The 23980-nt window shown below is 46.0% G+C and overlaps 1 protein-coding gene across 1 annotated transcript in view; it reads left to right on the forward strand.

The window, feature by feature from the left end:
- The window catches only part of LAMB1 (laminin subunit beta 1), a 42051-nt gene that overhangs the window by 17680 nt on the left and 391 nt on the right, over positions 1-23980 (forward strand). The window contains exons 14-31 of the mRNA XM_014868985.2: positions 193-320; positions 767-890; positions 1421-1625; positions 1785-1928; positions 2025-2256; positions 2771-2934; positions 3388-3612; positions 4374-4591; positions 4696-4792; positions 13686-14055; positions 15714-15898; positions 17094-17335; positions 18739-18942; positions 19322-19466; positions 20212-20419; positions 20583-20724; positions 21566-21742; positions 22990-23149. Of these exons, the coding sequence (XP_014724471.2) occupies positions 193-320; positions 767-890; positions 1421-1625; positions 1785-1928; positions 2025-2256; positions 2771-2934; positions 3388-3612; positions 4374-4591; positions 4696-4792; positions 13686-14055; positions 15714-15898; positions 17094-17335; positions 18739-18942; positions 19322-19466; positions 20212-20419; positions 20583-20724; positions 21566-21742; positions 22990-23149 (3370 nt within the window). The remainder of the gene's footprint in view (positions 1-192; positions 321-766; positions 891-1420; positions 1626-1784; positions 1929-2024; positions 2257-2770; positions 2935-3387; positions 3613-4373; positions 4592-4695; positions 4793-13685; positions 14056-15713; positions 15899-17093; positions 17336-18738; positions 18943-19321; positions 19467-20211; positions 20420-20582; positions 20725-21565; positions 21743-22989; positions 23150-23980) is intronic.

The raw sequence follows: 23980 nt of genomic DNA on the forward strand, positions 1-23980 counted from the left end.
CCACCTACTCCTTACTCTCAGCCCACATCTGCAGCTGGTAGATGCCCCACAGATACTGCAGTTGTATCCCCATCCTCCTTGAAGCACAATGACCAGCCTGTCTGTGCTCATGCTTTTCCTGGCCTGAGCTCTGGATGCTTCCAGGAGTTTGTGATTATTATTTGATACTAATAAGCATCTTTTTTTCCCTAGTTGCCTGATCAGTGGGAAAAAGCTGTGATCAGTGTCTCGCGCCCAGGCAAGATTCCCACAGGTAGCCGGTGTGGCAACACAGTTCCTGATGATGATAATCAAGTGGTCTCACTGTCACCTGGATCCAGGTTGGTATAAATGGATGGGCAGAAGGAGAGGAAAAAAAATTAAAAATTTAAGTACAGTAATGTCATATTTTCAGTTTGCTGTAACCTCTATGGAAATAGGTGAAAATTAATTTCCAGTGGGTTATAAAACCCACATTTAGTAGTGTGTCTGTAGACTCAGAGCTTTTAAGTCTTTCTCATTTTCTAATACAGTTTGTTCACTGAGTAGAGGGAGGGGGAGGTGTTTGCACAGCCTGTGAATGAACATTGGTTTGACTCTTTACCTTGCTGATAACGTTTTCCGGTTCTGACTTCCACAAGCCTCCAAACCGCCTCTCTCACATCGCAGCTTTTGTTCTGTTGGGTCTTGGCTGCTTTCTGTTATCTTGATTACTTTATAGAGGCACCCGAAACGCTTTATGGTGCCGTATGTTTGAAGTAAGAACTGTTTCCTGTTCCTCATTCAGATATGTTGTTCTCCCACGGCCCGTGTGCTTTGAGAAGGGGCTGAATTACACCATCCGCCTGGAGCTGCCCCAGTACTCCTCGGTGGATACGGAGACAGAGAACCCGTACACCCTCATTGACTCTGTGAGCAGAATTCATTTCAGGGATGCTCCTCAAAGCCTGCAAGTTTGCATCTCCCCTGGCTTGTGTCTGTAAATTCAAAGTAGCATTTTGCAGTGTTGTTCCTTAGAGCTGAAGTTAGATTTCAAGTAACAATGTAATGCAGCATAGGTTTCTTCAAAAGTTCCTCAAAGTATGTGAGTTGTTTTTCTGCTAAGAGGCTTTTGAGGTATTTTGCAGGAGTGCAGCTAGTCCACAGACCTGTAGTTTCTTTGGAGAGGCTAATGTGTTTCATGTAGGTCATGAAAATCAATGTCAGTGTCAATCTTCTTCTTTAGAATGAATAGAATTTGGTAGATTTGGTAAGAATTTGTCAGATACCAGAAGTATTCCACCAACACTAGAGAAATACTGTCATTTACCTTCTAAATTCTGTCTGGCTGTTTGCTTTTTAGCCAAAAAAGTTAGAAACCGGGATAATACTGAATTTTCACAATTTCGGTGAAGGCTTTTTATAAGTAACGACACTTTGTCATTGTAAAATTGTTTTGTAGCTTGTTCTCATGCCATACTGCAAGTCACTGGACATATTCACAGTGGGAGGCTCGGGCGAAGACGTGGTCACGAACAGTGCTTGGGAAACTTTCCAAAGATATCGGTGTTTGGAAAACAGCAGGAGTGTTGTGAAAACTCCCATGACAGATGTCTGCAAGAACATAATATTCAGCATTTCGGCACTGCTGCATGAGACTGCGTTATGTACGTAACCATCTGCTTGTAGGGCAAACTGTGCCTGCGAGCTGGATGGTGCTTGCAGGCAGAGCAGTTTGCATGGGGAAGGCATGTACATGGGATGAGGCAGGGGATTCATGTTCTGTGCCACAGTGCTCACTCTCTCCATTGTTTTCCTCTGCTCAGCATGCCAGTGTGACCCGCAGGGCTCCCTGAGTTCAGTGTGTGACCCCAATGGAGGACAATGCCAGTGTCGTCCCAACGTTGTTGGAAGACAGTGCGACAGATGCGCCCCTGGCACCTTTGGGTTTGGGCCGAGTGGATGCCGACGTATGTTAAACCCTTGGCTCTGGGCTGTGCTGTGGTTGGGCCCCTGAGTTTATGGCTTGTCATGGAAACTCAGCCCCTCTCCTGCTCCCCTTGCAGCATGTGAGTGCCACGCCCGAGGCTCTTACAACTCCTTCTGCGACGTGGAGACGGGCCAGTGCCACTGCTTCCCTGGCGTGTATGGGCGGCAGTGTGACCGCTGCCTGCCCAGCTTCTGGGGCTTCCCCAGCTGCCAGCCTTGCCACTGCAATGGCCACGCTGACGACTGCAACCCCTACACCGGGGAGTGCCTGAGCTGCCGGGACCACACAGCTGGGCACAACTGTGAGAGGTATGGCATGCGTGCCCTTTCCCTGGCTCTTCTCCTTCCCCACAGCAGGGTGGGCACAGAAGCTGTTCCCCCCCGTGCTGGTGCTCAGGCAGGTGTTAAGCCACAGGGAAAGTCCCTGGGCCCAGGGAGTCAGAGGAGCACTTGTGGGCCTGGGGACTGATGGGAGTGGGGATCTTCTCTGCCCACAGCCTTGCACCTCACAGCAGTGCCTGCATAAGTGACCAAGAGCATGCTGCAGGACCCCAGGCCTTTAGTGAGCCATTGCAAGCCTTCTGAGAGGCCTTGCAGTGGCAGGGCTGACATCCAACCTTGGGTCTCCTGCTCCTACGCTGGAGTAAACCAGGCAAATTTGTGTCTGTGGACACAGCTGCTAGGAGTGCGAGTGGTAAGGGAGAGCCATAAGGATGCTTCTGCCCTTTGCTTCTTCACAGTGGTAGAGAATCTGAGCTTAGTTACTGCAAGGCTGCAGTGTGTTTGCCTGCAGTCCCTGCATGCTGTGTACCCTGTTGTGCAGGTGCCAGGCTGGCTACTATGGAGACCCCATCCTGGGATCAGGTGACCACTGCCGCCCCTGCCCTTGCCCTGACGGCCCTGAGAGTGGACGCCAGTTTGCCAGTGGCTGTTACCAGGATCCAATCACACTGCAAGTCGTGTGTGTCTGTAGCGTGGGATACATAGGTACTTAGTGGGAGTATGGAGGGGTGGCTGGTTGGGCTGAACCTCTTAGGGAGAGGGTATGTTCATATGGTTAGATGTGACCACAACACCAGCAGCAATGGGTTGTTGCTGGGGATTGCCTCACTTGGAAGCTGCCAGGGCAGAGTGCCTTGTGTGGATGATGCCAGCACAACCATGAACCTCATATCCAGCAGTGTGGTGAGAGATGACGTGCGCAGCAAAGGCTGGACAGGATAGTGCTGGAACCGAGGGGATGAGCAGCGTGCCTTGGTGCCCTGGGTGGTACCATCCATGCTCTGCACCAAGTTGCCAGAGTCTCACCAAGTGCTGTCTCTGTTTCTTCAAACATGATCCAGTTAATGCCTCTCCCATAATGGCCTTTATTGCCTTGCCGATTATGGGGCTGTGCACCAGGAAGCCATGATGGCAGTTCCCAATTGTTTGTTCACACAGGCAGTAGATGTGATGAATGTGCGTCTGGCTTCTTTGGGAGCCCCGATGAGGTTGGTGGTGCCTGTCAGCCGTGCCAGTGCAACAACAACATCGACACCACGGACCCAGAGGCCTGTGACAAGAGGACTGGAGCGTGCATGAAGTGCCTGTATCACACCGAGGGTGAAAACTGCCACCTCTGCAGAGAGGGCTACTACGGGAGTGCCCTGCAGCAGGACTGCAGAAGTGAGTGGGAGACATGGCTGCAGCCCCAGCACCAGCCTTGTCGGGGACAGCAGTGGACAGCTAAACACTTTTTACCTGGGAGCATTAGGAGCAGAGGAAAAACCTTAGTACTTCTATCTAGGGTTGCCTGTAGCTGCCCTGCAGCTGGGTGGGGCTCCTGGCCAGGAGGGGAGCCCTTTACATTTGAGAAGGAGGACAGAGACGCATTTACATTTGCAGAAAGGAAGGAGGATTTTGTAGGAGGGGGGCTTCTTACTCTCTTGATACTGGTATCTGTTTATCTCTTCTCCAGAGAAAAAGTGGTGGGGGGAGGGTTTGGCTTTTGTTTACACCAGGTCCCTGACGGTGTGGTTGGGCAGTGGGAATGGGGGTCACCGAGCAGGGGAGCTCGCTGTTGGCCAGTTGGTCACTTCAAGCAGATCTGCCACCACAGCTGGCTGATGAGAGCTGGGCAGACCCGGGCTTTGGTTGTACAGAGGGAGGAATGGAGAACAGCAGGGAGGGCTGGGCTGCTTGAATGAGGGACTCCTGTGGCCGCCTGTGTGCTGGGGCAGAAGCTGTAGAGATGGCCAGCCATGGGACTCTTGAGCAGTGCTGGGTGCCATTCAGTGTTTGGTCAGCCAGGCCTGGCCACTGGCATTGGGACATGCCAGCACCTGCCCACACCTCCGCGGAGTCAGAGGATAACTTAGCTGTGCAGTCGGGGCAGTCTGGTAGCGGGGGCAGGCTGACATGGAGGTGCCGTGCTCTTTCCCTCACAGAGTGTGTCTGCAACTACCTGGGCACAGTGCGGGAGGACTGCGAGGGCTCGGAGAGCTGCCGCTGCGAGGCGGCCACGGGGCAGTGCCGCTGCCTGCCCAACGTGGTGGGGCAGACGTGTGAGCGCTGTGCCCCCCACACATGGCGGCTGGCCAGCGGCACGGGCTGCGAGCGCTGCGACTGCGACCCGGCGCGCTCCCTCGGCCCCGCCTGCAACGAGGTGAGGGAGCGGGGCGTGTGGCCGAGGCCTGGCCTCGGCTCTGCTGCGGGCCTGAGCTGTGAGGGGCTCACGTCTCCTGATGGCTTTGGTGTTGGCTTTGGCAGTTCACAGGGCAGTGCCACTGCATGCCAGGCTTCGGAGGCCGGACCTGCCGGGAGTGCCAGGAGCTCTTCTGGGGTGACCCGAGCGTGGAGTGCTTAGGTAAGTCCAACCCTGGTACCTGCTCCACCTGCTCCTTTTGGAAATGTTTGTGTGGCTGGGCACACCATCACACCCTGGCTCACTGGGACACCTCTGCCAGGAGCAGCCCACTTGAGCCTTGGAAAAGAGGGAAAAAGGCATAGTGAGGTCTGCCCTGGGGTTTTGGTGCCTTGCAGGATGGGACATGTGGCAGGAGCCCAGCCCTGTGCTCGTCTGTGTTTTTCTTGTCTGGCCTTTATTTAGAAAAAAACCTCTCTAGAAGCAATTCTTTCTTAACGGTAAAGTTGCAATGCTGTCAAGCCAGCATGGTAAGAAAACATATCACAAACATTTGAGAATTGGTCTAGAAACCAGTTTCCTTTACCTTTCAATTATATGTAGCCAAAGACCACTGTCTCTTGTGTCTTCTTACAGAGACTGGAGTTTTTTTATTTAGTAGGAGACTTTCCTTATATTTCAGATGAAAAGAAAGGAGAAAGCAGAGACTATGCAGTGGGTTAGCCATAGCTTAGTGCTGCAAAACAGAGCACCACGGAGTAGGTTGTTTAGAAAACTGGATGGCCTCTGTCCTTTCATTATAAACAAGTCTGTTCATTAGCTGGAAAAGAAACTTCAAACATTGTCCAGACCAGAACAAACTTGTATCTCTGATCTGTTCAAATAGGAGCCTTTGCCAGGAGTGTTTGCAATAGATTAAGGTCTATTTTCCTGCAGGGAGGAATGTGCTTGCTGTGATCTTTAATAATTCCCTTACAATAGAGGTACCTTAGAGCCCATTATCTTGGAAGATAGGCAGGTCACAGCTACTTGGTTACTGCAGCAGATGAAAGGACTGGGGAATTGTCCCGGTTCCTGAGTACATATTGGGTTTCTTGGGGGAAAGGCTGCCTTTCAAGAGGCTGTGTGTATTTTGACATGGTAAGGGATGTGCTGACCCTGCAGGCTCCAGGGCAGTGATTGTTTCTTGGTATCGGTTGTCTCCATCAGGGTTTATTGATGGAATCCATCTGCATACCTTATCAGCAGGATTTTGCAGCATACCATAATTTCTGATCTCTTGTGGAGTTTCTGCTGTCTTTTGAACATGTGAAAACCTGTTTTAATGTTTCTGAAGAGAGAATATATTCTTGAGAACCTGTTTTTACTATGCAAGATCTACTCTCCCCTTCCAGCCTGCCATCCTTTCTGTGCTCTAGTGATAGAGGAGACTCTTGGGTAGAAAGGCAGATTTTCCTTCATGATGACATCCAACAGGAGGTCTGTGTGGCAGGGTGGGACTGGCCCCAGGCGCAGACGTGCCTGTGCATGAGTGAGGAGTCTTGGCTCCTCACAGACACTGCAGGTCAGTCACCCCTGCCATGGGACATGTGTCCACCTTAGGACATTCAATCTCCTGAGCTGCTGCCCAGGGCTGAGCAGTGGCAGCCTGCAGCATGATGCTCTGGACAGGCTCCAAGCGTGTGCTCACTGATGGAACACATCCAGCCGGGTGGTGCTGCAGACTCTCCCCGGTGTGCTGGGGTCAGCACCTCCTGCCTGTCTCCTATCTTTCCTTGGCAAGAAGACAATTGACTTCTCAGCCCTCCTTTAGCCCCGGGGAGTGAGTGGTGATGTTCAGGCTGGCAGATCTGCAGCTGCTGCGTGGGCAGGTAGCAGTTCTCAGGGGCAAGCAGGTTGCAAGCGAACTGGAAAACTGTGCCGTGTAAGGAGCTGCTGAGCAGTGTCCCTGGAAAATAGCTGACATCTGGCCTGCAGCCAAAGTGAAGCTGGAACTGAGACAAGACTTTGTCACAAAGATGTCTGCTCCAGTTGCAGGGAACATGTGGACTCCTGCCATGGCGTTTGCCAACTGGCATGTTCCTGCTGGCCCAAGCAGCCAGTATGGCCACATTTTGTGCTGCATTCAGGAGTAAAATAGAAACCAATCTGGTTGGGGAAGAGCAAAAACTCTGAACCGTGTGAATGTGGACACAATATTCACTGAGCTGATGCAGAGGTGTGAATATTGCTCCCAAGGATTCCAGTGTGGGATCCTCCACTCTCTAGGACAAGTGACTTCTGCTCAAGGTTGGAAACCACAGGGTGAATCAATGACTCCTAGGAAGGTGATGTATGATCTCTTCATCAGGTTCTTCACGTTGTTGGCATCAAGAAACAAGCACCTGATGAGAAATGGGGACCATACTGCTCATGTTGCTTTGACAAGCTTTACAATACTAAAAAATTCCACGTGCCTGCAAATAAGCTCTGGACATAGCTGTGTGGAGATGTGCAAAATGGTACATCTAGGACAAGCTAGGGGCTGCAGCTCTCCATGGGTTCTCAGGCACTTGCAGCAGCAGTGAGTTGTGGATGTGGCCCAGGGTCCCAGGATACCCCAGGCTCTAGGGCACTCTTCCTGCCATCCCCATTGCCAGCTGCTGCCTATGACATCTTTTCTAGAAACCTTGGTAAGCAGAAGCCAGGGAAGGCAGGTTTTTGTACCTGGTTTGGGTTCTTTGATTTACAGTTTGTGCCCCCTGCTGTGGAGGGAAAGTGTCATCCCCTCTCCTCTCTGCGTGTCCACAGAGATCACACTGGCACCACACTGCTGGGGCAAGCTCAGGTGGGTGCTGTTTTTGGACAGCATCTTGAACCCACAGCACTGGGTGCACTTCAGCACCCACAAATGTCCACTGCGGATTACACTCCACAGAGAGCCTGTGGGCTGGGTCTTTAGAGACTGCTTACTCCCTGTGCTTTGTTAAAAAGCACAAGATTCTGTCACTGAATTTAACATAATGCCTGAGACAAGCACGGCAAAGGCATAGAGGATGGGGAAGAGCCCAGCATTTGTCTGTTGGCCTCATGCAGATCCCTGGGAGGATTACAGTGGGCAGGAGCTGTGCTGTGAGTATTGTCTGCTCCGGGGGCAGTGCCAGCCCCTTGGCAGGACTCTTCTGCCATTTGCTTCAGCCTCGAGCTGTCTGCAGCTCTGCATGAGCTTGGGTGTGAACGTGTGTGTGTGTGCATAAAAATCCTCCCTAAGGTAGTAAATAATAGCACTACAGAGTTCATCAAATTCCAGTCTCCCAGGCATTCTGCTGGAGCTTTTCCAAAGCCTGGCAACTCAAGTGCAGGACTCTGCATGCTGAGTTCTGCGCCAGCTTCAACCCACAAGGCACATCTCCAGCAGAAGGCTCCTGGGAAGTCTGAGATGTGGAGTGGCTGCAGATGCAGCTCAAACAATGCCTTTTGCTCAGTAAATACTTGAAGTTTATGTTTCATCTAATATGAAGGAGATGACAATTTTACTGTCATTACTGTTTTAATAAATTGAACAAGCAGGCCAGAGTGCAGTTAGTAGGACGTACTGTGTGAGATTGGAAGTTAGGTGGTGTTGCTGTAGCCCCTTCACAAGAAGCATGTCCTGTGTTGGACATCAGTATCAAGTCCTATTGTAAAATCACAGAGTTTAATTGAACTACGGTGAAAAAAAGTCATGCTTTTAGTCAAATACACACTGCATGCATTGACAAGAATGTTGTTTTTCCTCTGTTTTCAGTCTTTGTTATGTGGCTGGTGCAGAAACAGCTGTTCACTGAAAATTACCCTATTGCCATTTAAGAATAAGTAGTCTTAAAATTTAACACCTGGTTCTTAAACTACTCACATAGGCTGCTTTTATAGGAGGTGTTTTTGATGTTGAGAGAAGGCTATCAGATGTCTTCCTTCTGTGAGAAGTGTCTGAAGGAAGTCAGACAAATTCTATACTAAAGAAAATATAATTTTCACTTTGAGTTTCATAATTTTAATTGACCTAGGGTCATAAAATATTGCAATGTGTATTGATTGTCTCCAAAAAATTACCCTTTTGGCAAGGTCTGCTAGCATGTTAAGATGTAGCACAACTCCAGTAATTTTAGGTTGGGATCTTATCCTAACATTGCTACGGAAAATCATGATGCTGAGGAGTTAGCACTATGCTTGCAGGGTAACTTGAATCAATAGCTGATTATTCAGAAGAAATTTGCTAGCTCTGCAAAACTTTCAACCTTACAAATTGTTGAATGTTTTTTTTATCACAGTGCCTCACTACCACTGGGAAATGATGCCAGGCAATCGTGTTTGAACAAAACCTTTGTGATTTTTTCTGTGGAGGAGTTAAACATTTGATGCTCACCACCCTCAGTCTCAAATAGTAAAGAAAATATTTCTGGAAAAATTATTTCTATTTAGCATAGGATAATGTACAACACTTGTTTGCTCCTGGCATCCCCCAGTAAGGAATTGAATACTGATACTGGTTGGTCTTCATACAGCCCAGTATGAAGTATCTATTCTACTGCTGTATCAAGTGCTCTGACAAACTTGAGTTTAAATTAAGTGATGTGCAAATATATTGCATATTGAATTACAGTACTTTAAATGGAAGCAAGTTCTAAATATTTACAATCAGAGGAAAAGATAGCAGAGCTGTCAGAGTAGGTGAAAGATAAAGCAATTCATAGGTCCTTTTGAGGTTAAAGCAAACCTCTCAAGCTAATTATTTGCTTCTTTGGGATTTCTCCTCATGTTTTTACATGACTGCATTTGGTATACATGTTTGAGTGTTACTTCTATCTTTAGGATCAGGAAAAAGGAGGAGAAATGCACTGATGAAGGTGATACAAAAATTACCCATGGATATTCAGTGTGTGCATGTATATACGTGCACATGCATTTGTAAACAGATACAGCTACAATCCTTTATCCTCATAATCTGCTAATCAGCAGATCCTGACTGAAGAATTTGGCTAAAACTTTTCCTGTCAAAAATATGATTTCCCTGAAGTATGCCACAGAAGAATCGCTGATTGAGTTGTACACTCAGTTAAAGAAAACAATACACCCAGTTCCAAAATGACATTTCAAAACAGAAACCTATTGTTTAATGTAGTAAATGCTCCTTTGAAAACCCTTAAATCTCGGGCCAATGATTTCAAAATACTTCTTTTCTTCCACTGTGTTTTCCATGGGAGGTACTGCAATGTCCTGCTCTGCTTACAGATTTGAAGCCTATTCTAACACTGATCTTCAGTGCAAGCAGCCGTGTCTGCATTAACTTTTCAGCCCTTCACCTTGGCTTTGGGCCATCTGTCTGCATGAAGGGGAGTAATCAAGCATTTGTCTTGAAGGCATTTCCAACTCAAAGTCAAGGCATCCAAGTGTCTTGAAGTAAGCTCAACATCTGTTTGGTTTTGCAGTGCAAAATGAACTACTTTCACAGTTTCTTGTCATGTAAGCATAGGGAAGCCACAAAAAGGAGTTTACAGGACATTGTCTTTCCCTATACCACATATACTATGATAATAGAGTATAAAGCTCTTGGTAGCTACTGAGCCACATGTGAAACTTTTCTGCATTTTCTGCATCCCCAGATGTGCCTGTGTATTTCTTGTTCTTGAAAAAGTTCAGATTAACCAGACATACACTAACACTGGATGTCTTGTATTACTCATGTCTTACATCAGATTTAGGGGTGTGCTGGTTGGAGCCAAAATCTCCTGAGAAAGCAATACTTTGAAGGTTGTGTTTGAGTTAACCTGTTTGGGTACAGCAGTCTCAGTACTGGACTGCTTCTGAGTCACACAATGGCCATGTGAATAGTTGGACATAACAAAGGAGGTGTTGGAGGAACAAAAACTCTGCTATGGCTAGAAGTGATGGTGGGGTACTTTGGTCAAACATGATACTGGGCATGATGTGCTGGATCATTCTGACATGGTGTTTGATCTGTTTCTAGGAGGTGGTAGGAATCAAGGTATCTCTGATATTCACATCCCAGTTCATTGGCAGTGATAATTGAATGTCACAGGAATTTTTTTGGTTCATGTGCACCCACCATCATGAATGATAGATGCGTAACTCAGTTGTTCTTCCATGAGCTGTTTGCCAATTCTGTGCCAGTCTTTTCCAGTCTGTGCCAGCTTGGAGGTCCTGCTTTCCTTTCACATACATCCTTCCACTGTCACTATGCTTTTCTTCCTTTAGGATGAAGTCATGCCCTTCAGTCCAAGAGACTGAAGCTAGTGGGTCCTTGGCAGGCAGGCATTGCCTGAGGCAGAGGTGAAAGCTGGCACTGAGCTATTTGCCTGGTGAACTGCAGTGTTCAAGGTGCTCCTCACTACCTAGAAGGCTTCACATGGTCTTAGCTTGGGCTTGCTTTCCTTCTCCTGAGAACTGGCCATAACTGAAGGGAGTAGAGGGTTTGATCCCCACCATGGCATAAAGAGGAGGTGCTCTTCTTCAGTGGCCTTGAACGTTCGCCTTGATGGGATGTAAAATGCCTGGTGGTGTTATCCAGGGCACAAAGTACAGGACTCATCCACTAAAGGTGTTAGAGATGGTTAGGGGTGAAAGCTAGCATGGTCCTGTATTTGGTTAATGTCTTGGGTAGATAATGAAGAAGAGGAAGAGCAGTATGAAACTAGCTCTTTTGAAAGCCATTTTATATACATTTCATTCAAGGGACTGAGGTAATTCAGAGCAAGAATTGCCTGCTTCTGGGCTTGCTAAAAATCTTAAAATGGAGAAATAACACAGTAATGTTTTTAGCTGCCTTGTACAATTTTCTCATGGTCCTGCAAAGCTCGGTTTGGGAGTTTTGTAGGACTGGATTCTTCCATCTGTTGTGCTGCATTTAGAATAAACTACTTATTTGCTGTTATCATCCCCCAACGGAGGCAGTTGTGAAGTTTGGGTTTTCACTTTGCAAACAGTGTATTAGTACCTAAATTACTTTATATTCTTCCCTAGTATTTTCTGGTTCCAGAGATTTTGGAATCCACTTTACCATGTAAATCTACTAAAGTAATGTCTTCTGCTTTTCCTGAACATGTAGATATTCAGGAGAAGAATTACCAACTTGGAGTTAAGGTTTTTTTTCACATTAAGCTTTTTAAATCCGCAAGTAAATACAGTGATCTGATTTGCCAGCAGCAAGTATTCATGTAACTTGATCAGACCTCGGGATCTTTGAGAAAAACCACATGCCATTTAGCCTCTTTCTATACAGAGGAATTTGGACAATTCATCATTATACTGAGGGCCTTATTAGTTGACAGAAGGGTTAACTGACCTTCAAACAGGAACTCAACGGTTTGCCTGCAGGGAACATATTCCATGGTGAGTTGACTACTTAAGCATTTTCGATGTAAAGTAAAAACAATCTCTTGTGTCAGGGTATAATTCAAAGAACAAAGGACCGTTTTGCTCAATTGTGCAGGCAGCAGAAGTTATTTTTGTCTCTTGCCTGTCATATTCAGGTTGTACAAGAAAGTAGTTTTGTTGAGCAGTGATTTGTTCTGCTGAGGCTCTTTGTGTAATTTTTGAACTGGAGACCACCACTGTGTTCTGTCATTGAAACAATGTACAGTCTTGAAAACAGCTTTGTGTTTTGCCCTGTTTTCAAGAGGGCATTTGCTTTGGGTGTGTGAACTGATTTATGGGCCCTTTTAAGCCATTTAACCTCCTTCAAGAATGCCTGGTAAATGGATGTGTAAGTGAGGGGTTTTAACAGGTATGCCAGTCCTTTTCCTGTTTTAGTAACATATGCTTGACCTGTTTCGGGTGCACTCTGCCATAATGATAGGTAAATGATGTGCATATTTTCAAAGCCTCTCTTTTTGTTGCTTGCTGCTGTCTCTTTATTAAAAGCTTAGCATGTTGGTGGTGTCCTGTGCTGCTTGTGTAATTAAGGAGGTCAAGTGGCAGCCTCGCTGCATGGAAACGCTTCTCCTGATAGCATTATTGTGTACAAAGCGTGTCTGTGCTTTCAGCAGTGACAGTGCATCACTAAGTTAATTGAGTAACTTCTCTCTGCAGTGGATTGATTCCAAAGAAGTGCATTTCATGAAGGTGTGAATACTAACTCTGAAGTTGGTGCTCAAAGTGTGAAATAATGAAAAAAATTATAAACCTATTAAGTGTCCTCATTTCCATTGAGGGTGACATTGAGGGTGACAAGCAGCATGTAGGCTCTTGGTCGTTAACACCTCAAACACTACAGAGCTGCCTATGAACAAATTCTTTGTTCTATTCTGCTTTTCACTGCCCGATTTTTTCTGATTTTCTGTATACCCAAAATGTCAGCCCAGTGCCAGGCTCCTCAATGTGTATTGTGAATGTTTTCCCACTCTCCATGGCAGGGACATGTTCTGAGCCAGTCCCTGTACCTCTGTCTAGATCTCACAATGGCTTTTGCTCCGTAAATTTGTCCTGTTCTTGGAAGCCAGTTCAGCTTGTAGCACCCACAGCACCTTACAGAAGAGAGCGCCTCCACTTAACCAAGTGCTGAGTAATCAGTTATCTCCTTTTAGTGTGCTGTTTGTGGGAGGGGCAGGGAAAGGTAGTTGGGTTTTGATCTGCAGGATTCCTCACTTTACTGTTGACTCTTCTGCTGGTGGAGACAGTAAATGGTTGTTCCCAGTTCAATTTTCCTTTTTCACTCATGGTTTGCTCTTAAACCCTCTCCTATGTGCCTGCCTGCCATTTCTTTTCCTGTCCTGAGAGCCTTGTTCTACTCTTCATTGCAGGAGAGAAACTGGGATCTTTGTCTTCAGTTGCTATCCAGCTGACATCTGAACATTGCAACAAATTATGTCCATCCTTGCTCCGTTATTGTTCTTATTTCCAAGATGTGCAAATCCTGGTTTCCCCTAAAATTATTTCCCCATCTCTCTTTCCTTTCTCACTCACACTTGCTTCCTCCACTCTCAAGTGATATATCTATCATTAGTTTTTTATAATTCAGACACTGATCACATCTGTATTCATTTCACCACTTTATTATAACTGATTTTTTTTCCACCCTGCCAACATCAGAGTCATTTCCCTCTCCATGGCCTTCACATGTGCCTTTTTCTCCTCCCAGCATGTGATTGCAACCCTCGTGGCATCCAGACCCCGCAGTGTGACCGTGCCACTGGGCAGTGCATCTGCAATGAAGGGGTGGAAGGGCTGCACTGTGACAAGTGCTCCCGGGGCTACTCGGGCGTCTTCCCTGACTGCGTGCCATGCCACCAGTGCTTTGCCCTCTGGGATGTGATCATCAGCGAGCTGGCTAATAGGACCCAGCAGTTCCTGGACAGGGCTAATACCCTCAAAATCACTGGAGTCACTGGGCCATACCAGCAGACACTCAACACACTGGAGGAGAAGCTCACTGAAATTAAAACCATCATCGCTCAAAATCCAGCGGCCGAGCCCCTGAAGAACATTGGGAATCTCTTTGAGGAAGCAGAGTGAGTACAGCTGTAGATACATGGATAAGCCTGTCCTGGAAAGGAGTGGGAGTTCCAATGAGCTGGGATTTACTTGAGTGACTGATGTCCCCATGCTGGGCTGGGGGACTCTGTTTTGACTCCTCTGGCTGGGCGAGAGTGCTGTGGCTCCTGGGCTGCTGGAGCACCTCAGCATGCTCAGCACTGGCAGTGAGTGCCCATCCTGGGGGCAGAAACCTGGCCGGGGCAGGCAGGAGCAGTGCAGCTGCCAGCAGTGCTTGGGCTGGGTTGTCCTGCTCCCACTGCTCTCCAGGCAGCTAATTACCAGGGAGCCACTCATGCTTGCCTTGTGCTGCCCCAGGGCAAAGGACAAACACTGCTATTATGTGAGAGAATGAAGAGGGGGAGAGATTAAATTCCTGGATTTCCGAGTGTAGCCGATGAGTTGGAAACTTGGGCTTCTTTCCACACTCTGAGCACGTGTGGGGGGGAGCACCAGGTTTATAACAAGGATTGTTTCCATTTTTCTCAGAGTAGAAGCCTTGTATTTTCTTTTAGGGCTAAGCACACAAAAGATGGTAGTCTGGGGATGGGGCAGTCTAACATTTAGTAGGATTACAGAGGCTTTCTAGCCCTGTCTGCAACTGCTCCAACTTGCTTGTGCATTGTAAATGGAGCTGCACAAAGCGAAGGGGTGAGGATTAAAGCACAAATGTCTCAATTAAGAATAGTTTGTGTCCTACAGCTCCCCTCCCTCCTACTGGAGAGCTGGTGATTGCTGCTGCTTCTGAACTCTGTATTGTGGGAGGTCAGGGCAGCTAAGGAGCTGCTTTTCCCTGACATACCATATGTGTATCTGTTCTTGCTCCTCTCTGGCTGTATAGAAAAGTACTGGGCTTTGGAGGAGTCCTGGAAAACAGCATTCTGTTGGGTATTGAGAGAGCTGTAAATTGATCTTAGATCTTAAATACTGCCTTGATTCTTTCAGAATGAGGAAACACTTGGCTTGATGGGATCACCATGCATGGGAATAGCTTCCTATGCCCACTTCTGTTCCACAGCAGCTTTGACATGTAATACTCACTTGCTTTTCCTTTTAGGGTTATCCCACTAGCTAAAGCCTGTTCTGTGTCTCACTGAATGAATGCTTAGAGCAGGAGACTTTCCTTCAAAACCCTGGTGAGGAGGGATCTTTACAGAAGAGTTTAAAGAATCCATTGTGTTAAAGCTAAGGTTTCCCCCTCTCTGCTCCCTGAAGTTCAAATCTGTCCAATGAGCTCGTAGGAATCAAAACTACATTTGAGCTGTGTGGGATGGGAAGCAAATTATGTATGGATCATAGTAGTCAACTCTGACCTATGCAGTTGCCATGATACAAGGGCATTACACAAGTCCTCTGGAATCTCCCTTCAGTTCATCTTACACAAAGCAGCTGTTTTCTGAGCAATTTGGCGCTTTGAGTTTATAAATGTGCTGTAGATTAAAAAGTGGTTTTGTAAAATAAAGGAAACAAAACAGTATTCTAGGCAAGCATGTTGTTACAAATCACTTGGAGCTCCACTGAGGGAGGACAGGTCCTGCCATGGGAGAAGCTGGGTACATCTCTAGCCACCACGCTCCAGTGAAGCGTGAGGTGTATGTTCTTCCTCCCTGTATTGAGTCCTGTGCCTGTTTTACAGAAAGCTGACAGCAGATGTTACAGTTAAAATAGCAGACATAGAAGAAAACCTATCAGCCTTAGCAGCAAAGAGCAATAGCACAGACATGGACCTGAGTGCACTGGAGACAGATGCCAAAAGTCTCGACCACGTCGTGAAAGAGCTTGCAGAGCAGCTAGAGTTCATCAAGATCTCTGATGTTCGGGGTAAGTGTCACAGGGAGGGGAAGAAAGCAGCAGGGTGGCCAAAGATTTAATCAGTGCATGGGTTTAAGTACCAGATTAATCTCCTAACTTGTAGTAAAACACAGTTCCACAGGTTTTTTCTGTGCATTTGCAGAGTTGCTGATGCAGCAGAAGTTCTTGCCCCCTCACCCTGTCTCTCTTCTTCTGCACATTGCAAAGCTGGCTCAAATTCCTGGGGCACAGAATTGTCTTAAGATATCATGCTGAGCACATTGTAGATGAGACATAACAGAAGAAAGTGCACCACAGATTTCAGTATATGCCTGGACATCCCCCTTGCTCTCCTCAGTCGGTTAAATTGCTGCTTCTGGGTGAAAAAAAAGAGCTTGTGATAAAGGGCCCAGTTCTTCTGAACCATCCAAGCCTTGCATGTCCATTGGCACACTGAAATGGGCCAAGAATCAAAATTTGCTGGAGGAAGAGGAATGTCACCAAGTTATTTGGAAATTTGACTGACTGGAAATTTGAAAGCTGACTTCAAAGGAAGTATTTCTAATTTTTCTTATACATTTTCTGGTTTGAAGAAAGTCTGAGATTGTTTCCAGTGAATATGGGAGATTTCAGAGTGAAGCGAGTAGCGTGTAGAACAGGGGAGTTCCTGACTTTTGGCATTCTGCAAAGGAAAGCTGCCCCAAGGTGCAGAGTATAGCCACCCCCATAGGGTCCCTCACACCACACACGGCCTCTCCAGAGTTGTCCAAAATCAACAGTTCCATAAATCAGCATCTTTCATCAAGCAGTTGTTTCTTAGGAAAGCTCTGACCAGTTTCCAAGCAGTGACTCCATAAGCCAGACATCCCAGGGCAAGCAATAAGAATTAATGGGATAAGGGAATCCTTAGACAACAGACTGTTCCCCTAAAAACCTTAAAAGGCCGTATCTCCTTTTGCCCTTAGGGCAAGCAGAATTCAGTCATTAGGGTCAGAGAAAGGCTTAACCTCAAAGTCCAGCTTAACATACTGTCCACCAAGCAAAAAAGCAAATTTTTTTCTACAAGAGGCCAAATTCTGTCATCCTTGCAATGGCACTGAACGCAGCTGCCAGGGCCAGCATTTCATTTAATGTGATGTGATGTATCACTAAGCCTAACATCTATAATATACATTACTTTGGGTTACTTCACAGAGTTCTCATCAGCTCCCTCTGATTTCTGCAGGAGCCTTGGATAGTATCACCAAATATTTCCAGATGTCCCTGGAGGCAGAGGAGAGGGTCAATGCCTCCACTGTTGATCCCGATAGCGCCGTGGAGCTGTCGGCACAAACGCGGCAGGAAGTGGAGGAATTGATCAATGAGAAGGAGGCCCAGTTCAAGGCTAAACAAGAGGAGCAGTCACGCCTTCTGGATGAACTTGCTGGCAAGCTGCAGAGCCTGGATCTGTCTGAGGTGGCTGAGAAGGTACACAGCTGAGAGCGGCTGGGATAAAACCCATAGCAAAAACAGAGTCGGGTTTGGGATGAAGCAACAGGCAGGGAGGAACTGTAGGGTGTGACAGTGTGAGATGTGCGTTGGTTCATGAAAAATGCACCTTGCTTGGTTGAGCAACCCCTCGGTTTTGTGGGCTAGAACTGGGTTTTTTAACTGGTGGGCTCTGACACTACTGGCTTTCAAAGACCAGCCTTTCATATTGGTCTCCCTCCTACTCTTCCCAGTCCCAACAGAGCATCTGTTTTTGCATCACCCGTGTTCTAATCCAATGTTCTTTGTTAGGGATGGAGTTCCCATGTGCAGAAAAGTGTGGCAAATCTGCTGGGCTGACAGCCATCCTCTTAAGCCTATCCCGAGTTCATACTTGCTTTCCCTGGGCTCCCCTCTTCCCTTCTGCAGCTCCTGTGCCTGCACAGCACCCAGCCAGGCTGTGCTTCTGCTCACACCCACTGGCCTCAGCACCACCCCAGGCTCATCCTCCTGCTCGAGACAAAGCAGAACTTACAGGGAGCTGGAGTCAAAAGGGCATTTTCTCTGCTGAAGGTGCCTTCTCATCTATAAATGCGATTAAGGATGGCTTTTTCTTGGGAGTGTTCCTTCAGTTTCTCTTTGAAGTTGGCCAGCTGCATTCAGTGAATAATCTCTGAACAACCCTGGGTGAAGACAGGCTGCAGGGCCCTGCCCTCCCCTGGGCAGGCCATGCCTGTGGTAGAGACCGAGTTCTTCACATGCTGATTGTCCCTTGTCTTTTATAACCAGTCATCCCTCCCACTCCCTCAGCCCTCCTTTTTTCTCCGGAGGGAAGAAAGAGATATCTTTTTGTCTAGTTTCCCTTACCCTACATTCCTGCCCTGACTGTTCTTAAGAACTGAAATCTTGGGTAGATGTTTATCAAGGCAGTAAATACTGACTTGCTTGGAGGTGTAATCATGACACACACATCTTTCTGCTTTCTAGCTACTGCTGGATTACATGCCAAGCAGGTAAGAGGGACTCATTTACACTTCACAGGAGACAGCTGCAGCTAACTTGGCTCAGCTCCTAGGTTTTACCAGGAAGGTTTTTTGGCTGGAAAACCTGAGTTAGTGACTATCATTTGAAGGCGGGGGTTTGAAAAGGTAGAACCTCACAAGAACAGGGAATTTTCTAATTTTCCCTCTGGTTAAACCAACTCCTGTGTTATTTCATTATCAAACAGTTGACCAAGTAATGGATAATTCTCAGTGCAATGTTGCTGATAGAAATAGTTTCACTTATTAAAAAAAAATTACTCTGAAACTTTGTGGTAGAATAGTGTCCTGCTCCAGCCCCCACGCAGACTAGCAATGGAAATCAGGCTGTGACTGCTTCCTTTGTCTCCTGTGTCCCTGCAGACGTGTGGCACTGCTCCGGGAGCCTCCTGTGCCGAGTCCGAGTGCGGGGGTTTGACCTGTCGGACAGATGAAGGGAAGAAGAAGTGTGGAGGCCCTGGCTGCAATGGGCTGGTGACTGTAGCTCACAATGCCTGGCAAAAGGCTATGGATTTTGACAGAGACATCCTGAGTGCATTAGCAGAAGTTGAGCAACTCTCCAGAATGGTAATATGCCAAATCAATTGTTAAGATAGTAACAAAGGAAAAAAAAATCTGTCTGTTGTAGCACAGGCACTAATTGACAAAGTATGTGCTGGTTTTCTGCAAAAGAATACTTCTTTTGAGTTGTGTAACTTCATGCTTGTAAATATCTTCAGAAAGGGAGCTTACTAAAGTGAAGCTTCATGGATAACTAAACATCAGCCTGAGTTGTTTAAACTAGCACTGGTGGTATGGATCAGGGCCAGCTTCCAAGTGTTCTGTGAGTTTTATGAGAAAAAGCATTCCTTGTTACTGCAACTTCTGACTCCAGATGAGTTGTTTTAAAACGAGCCCTAAAGCATAAGAAGATAAGCAAGCAAGTCTTCCATTTTCCTCTTTTTAGGTTTCTGAGGCAAAACAGAGAGCAGATGAAGCTAAACAAAATGCACAAGCAGTTTTGCTCAAAACCAATGCTACAAAAGAACAAGTGGACAGAAGCAATGAAGATCTGAGAAATCTTATTAAACAGATTAGAGACTTCCTAATGCGTAAGAATGTTACATTTTAATTATATTTTAATTCTGGGTTTGTAAAACCAACTTTACATCTGTATTATCTTCCAAGGGTTAGTGCAACAGTTGTCATCATTCCCTCCCACCTCCCCTAGACAGACAATGTGTATGATGAAATCTGGGAACATGAGAAAAACTAAGAGAAAACCAAGATAATAAGAAACTGAGAGCAAACTGTGACATGTTCTTGTGTGCGTTTCAGCTGAGGCTGTTGTACTGCTGTACTTTGCCAAGTATGTCTGTAAGTTCTGGCTAGAAAGACAAAGTAGTATTAAAGGGGAAAGAAATCAGAAACTGCATTTCTCTCTCTGTAAGAAGGCAGGTAAAGGTTAAATGAGAGCCTTGCTTGCCAGCAGCCCATTCCTTGCCTGTTTGCTCAGGGCTGACTATGCTTGGAGCACAAATACATCTACGTGTAGCTGCTGGTTTTGTTTCCTGTGGGCTCGGGTCCCCCCCAGAGTGGTGCAGCTGAGCACCAAGATCTTCAAATGGCTTCCAAGAGAGCTGTGCCAGCAGGGCCTCTACACCTGCTGGGCCTCTCCTGAGAGGGAAGTTTCGCCTTGGGAAGTAGTTTTAACACCTTGTTTTTCCATAAATCTGGGGGAGGAAGTTTTTCTATGATTTGCCTTCTTAAGGAAGCAGCTGAAGAAGAATTTGAGTGTGGAGATGTGACAGAGGGAAGCTTTTACTCACATCTTTGTCATTTGTGTCCATCTGCTAGAAGACAGTGCTGACCTGGATAGCATTGAGGCAGTGGCTAATGAAGTGCTGAACATGGAGATGCCAAGCACGCCCCAGCAGCTGCAGGCCCTGACAGAAGATATTCGTGAGCGTGTAGAAAGTCTTTCTGATGTTGAGGTCATTCTTCAGCAGAGCGCTGGAGACATTGCCAGAGCAGAAATGCTACTGGAGGAAGCTAAAAGAGCGAGGTATGCAGCTCTGTTTCATTTCATTGCATCAGAAAATGCAGTTTAACTTTCCCTGATGTAAATTCTCATTCCTTCCTTAAGGGGCAAAACCAGCCCGTTGCAGCATATGTTCTTCCAGTTCCAAAGTAAGAGCATTTTTAGCATTAACAGTCTTGCTCCACAGCAAAGGTGCAACAGATGTTAAAGTCACTGCAGACATGGTGAAAGCAGCACTGGAAGAAGCTGAAAAAGCTCAAAATGCAGCTGAAAAAGCCATCAAACAAGCTGATGAAGATATTAAAGGAACTCAAGACCTGCTGACTTCAGTGAGTTCTTTATGAGTATTTCTTAAGATAACAGAAACAGCACCAATTCTGATGCTTAGAAACTGATGTAAGCCTGTCTAGGGAAAGCTCTCGGGCACTGCAAAGCAAAAGCTGCAGTTAAAATGCATCTAAACCATTCCTGCCTTCACGTCAACTTTTGAGTGACTGGGACAGATGCTAAGGGACTATTTGCTCATAAACAAACCAAAACACACTGCAACAAAAAAACACCAAAAGGCTTTTCTCACCCCATATTCTGCACCAGCCAAGTTAAATGAGCCGGACTATAGCCCTCTAAACCAGCAGGTCTGACAAGATCCCTGGCAAGCCACACTTGTCAGCCAGGCTGGTTGTGTATTGGTGTCCTGAGTGTCATCCATCACTGCAGCACCAGATAAAATAAACAAATGCTGAAGTGCCAAGTGCTGCAATCTTGTCAGATAAAGTATTTGCAGACTTCATTTCAAAGCCCTCACAAGACACAGTGATATCTCTACTTATGAAGCTTGGCCAGTTTAGAAGCTTCACAAGTCCATTATCACATGATGGAGTCAAATGTCTGAAGTTTTGTCAGCAGATTAGTCAACTCTTGCGTGTATAATGCAATCAAATAATTTTTGACCATGTTCCTTAATGCTTTTGCAGCCCCATATGTACCATTCTCAAGCATTGAGCTTTTTCACCCTGACTGCAATGGGCTGTTTTTTTAACAAAACTGAAACACTGTTTTTAACTCAGATCTATGGACACAAACTAGATAGTTGAGCATGGTTTATAGAGAAAGTTTAGTATTATACTCATTGTCTTTTGAGAGTCTAACTCTCATTCTTCTTTATCTTAGATTGAATCTGAAAATGCAGCATCTGCAGAAACGCTGAACAATGCTACCTTACGTCTGTTTGAGCTAGAGAAGAATGTTGAAGACCTTAGGCAAAAGGCTGCTACAAATTCAGGGAATGTGGGAAATATAGAAGACAAAATTATTAGTGCAAAACAAAATGCTGAAGAAGTTAAAAAGGTGAGAAGCTTAGGAACAATCCTAAAGAGAAGCCAGCAAAACTGCCCCAGGTTTCGCTAAAGGGAGATCAATGAATACATGTGATCTATCACATTTATTGTTCATATTCTAGGTGTAGAAAATACTCCAACATTTATGCTCTTACCAAAGATAGCTACCTTTTACTTTGGTATCAGATCCTGAGAGAGATGAATTGGAAAGTTTTCAGGTTCTGAAATAGCTGTAGGAAACCTGTCAGCCTTTCACAGGTAGGTTTCTGTTCCTTAGCTTTACTATCTGTCACAGGAGAACTGGAAGTTTTTCTCCCACTTTTATAGAGCATTTATGGTTCTATGACAATGATAGGTTCAGGACAAACAAACCAGAATTTGGCATATACAGAACCAAGCAACAGGAAAAATAATTATCTTAACATAAAACTGAAGCAATTGCTAAATATCAGAAATGCAAGATTTTCTCTGTCAACATATGGCATTACTCCCAATGTTTTCTACACACTTTTGTAATAGCAAAAGAATGTTCATTAACAAAACAATCAACCAATCTGCCAAAGGAAGTTTCATTGCTCCCATCTCTTGCCTGTAGTTAGCCTACCAATCTCCAGAGAGCCGTTTTCTGACAGGAGAGCTGCATTATCCATCAACTCAACAATATCCAAACACTAAGTAGTAATTCAGATGCTGTCAAGTAAACACAAGAGAATTCCAGTGCTGCTGTGGTTTGTTATCTTGCTCAATGGTTGAATTTAGTTGGGCCATAGGACTTCTTAGTTTTAACCCCACAACAAAAAGCACAGCTGAGAAACCAACCTCTTGACTTTCCCAGCACCTTCACCAACACCAGCTGGGCAGCTAGTTCAGTTTTTGTTGCTGAAAGGGTAGCATCCTCCCCAGAAGCAGTCACTCAGCCAGGAGCAGTGCCATGTGCAGCTTTCCAGCAGTTCTAGGGACCATGGCTTCCATTAGTTACAGAACCCTGTAGCTGAATCCTATAAATCTGCCAAGTGCCAGTATTGAAACTGTAAAACAGCTACGTATCTGCAAAAGAGCAACTGATGGGTCTTCCTCACAGCTCTTAGTCTTGGATAGGAAGTAGGAAATACCCTGACGCTGTTTCTGCTTTTGTTAAGTGAGCTCCTAGTGTAGTCTCTCCTTGCACCCGGATTAGTAAAGGACAGAGGGACGAAAAGCCAACTCCTGCTGTATTGGCTTCGCATGAGCTCCATCTTGTGCTTGAACTCGGAACAGGTCCTCAATGATGAGCTGAGTGGCAAGTACAGAACCGTGGAGGAGCTCATAGCCAAGAAGACAGAGGAGTCGGCCGAGGCCAGGAGGAAAGCAGGCATGCTGCAAGATGAAGCTAAAGCTTTGTTGGCTCAAGCAAACAGCAAACTCCAGTTGCTCAAAGGTAAGGCTGTTCTGAGGAGGTAATTTAGCACCTTAGAACATGAAGCAATTTCATGCTCTTAAACCATGCTCCATTCATCAGCAGAAGGGGAAAATAAAAGGTACTTACTTGTTACTGAAGCTTGATATGCTTTCCTTATTTTTATGGACATTATACAATCTTTTAAAGCAAAGATTTATATAGAATAAGCTGAAACTTGCAGGTGAGACACAAACTTCTGGTATTGCACCTCTCACTGCCCCCAGAACCACCACAGGGAAAGAACAAAACTACTCTGCTCAGGACTAGGACTCATCTGTTCCAGAAAGAGCCCCACCTCCAAACAGTACTCCCCTTACCCCACCCTGGAAAGCTCTTAAAACAAAAGCTTATCAGGACACAGGAGTTCCAGTTTACAGATTAATTCAACATTTACTGTCCACGAAGTTGATTGAATCAGGACGAGGCAGTCTGCCCCTTGCTACCAGAGACAGAATTAAATTTTCTTTCTGGTTTTGCCAGGCCAGGAACTCATTCTTTCCCTCTTTGCTACTCCTGCACAGTTACTGTGACTTGCTGGGTAGTCTTAATCACCACAAGCCAAAACATTTCACTGTTCTGTAAAAGCCACCATAGAGCAAAGAATGACAATTATTTTAACCCTCGAAATATACTTTTGGATTTTCACCTTTGGAAAATAATTTCCTTGTTCCTTTACATCCCTATGTTAAGGAAACAAAAAGGTGCTATTCCAGACTTTGTTAATTTTGGGGGGGGGGGGTTGTTTGTTTTAGGTTTTTTTTCCCACAATCAGAATATCTTCCACAATATAAATAAATTTGAATAGTAATT

Source organism: Sturnus vulgaris, chromosome 5 (assembly GCF_052056855.1).
Source record: "Sturnus vulgaris isolate bStuVul1 chromosome 5, bStuVul1.hap1, whole genome shotgun sequence".
NCBI lineage: Eukaryota > Metazoa > Chordata > Aves > Passeriformes > Sturnidae > Sturnus > Sturnus vulgaris.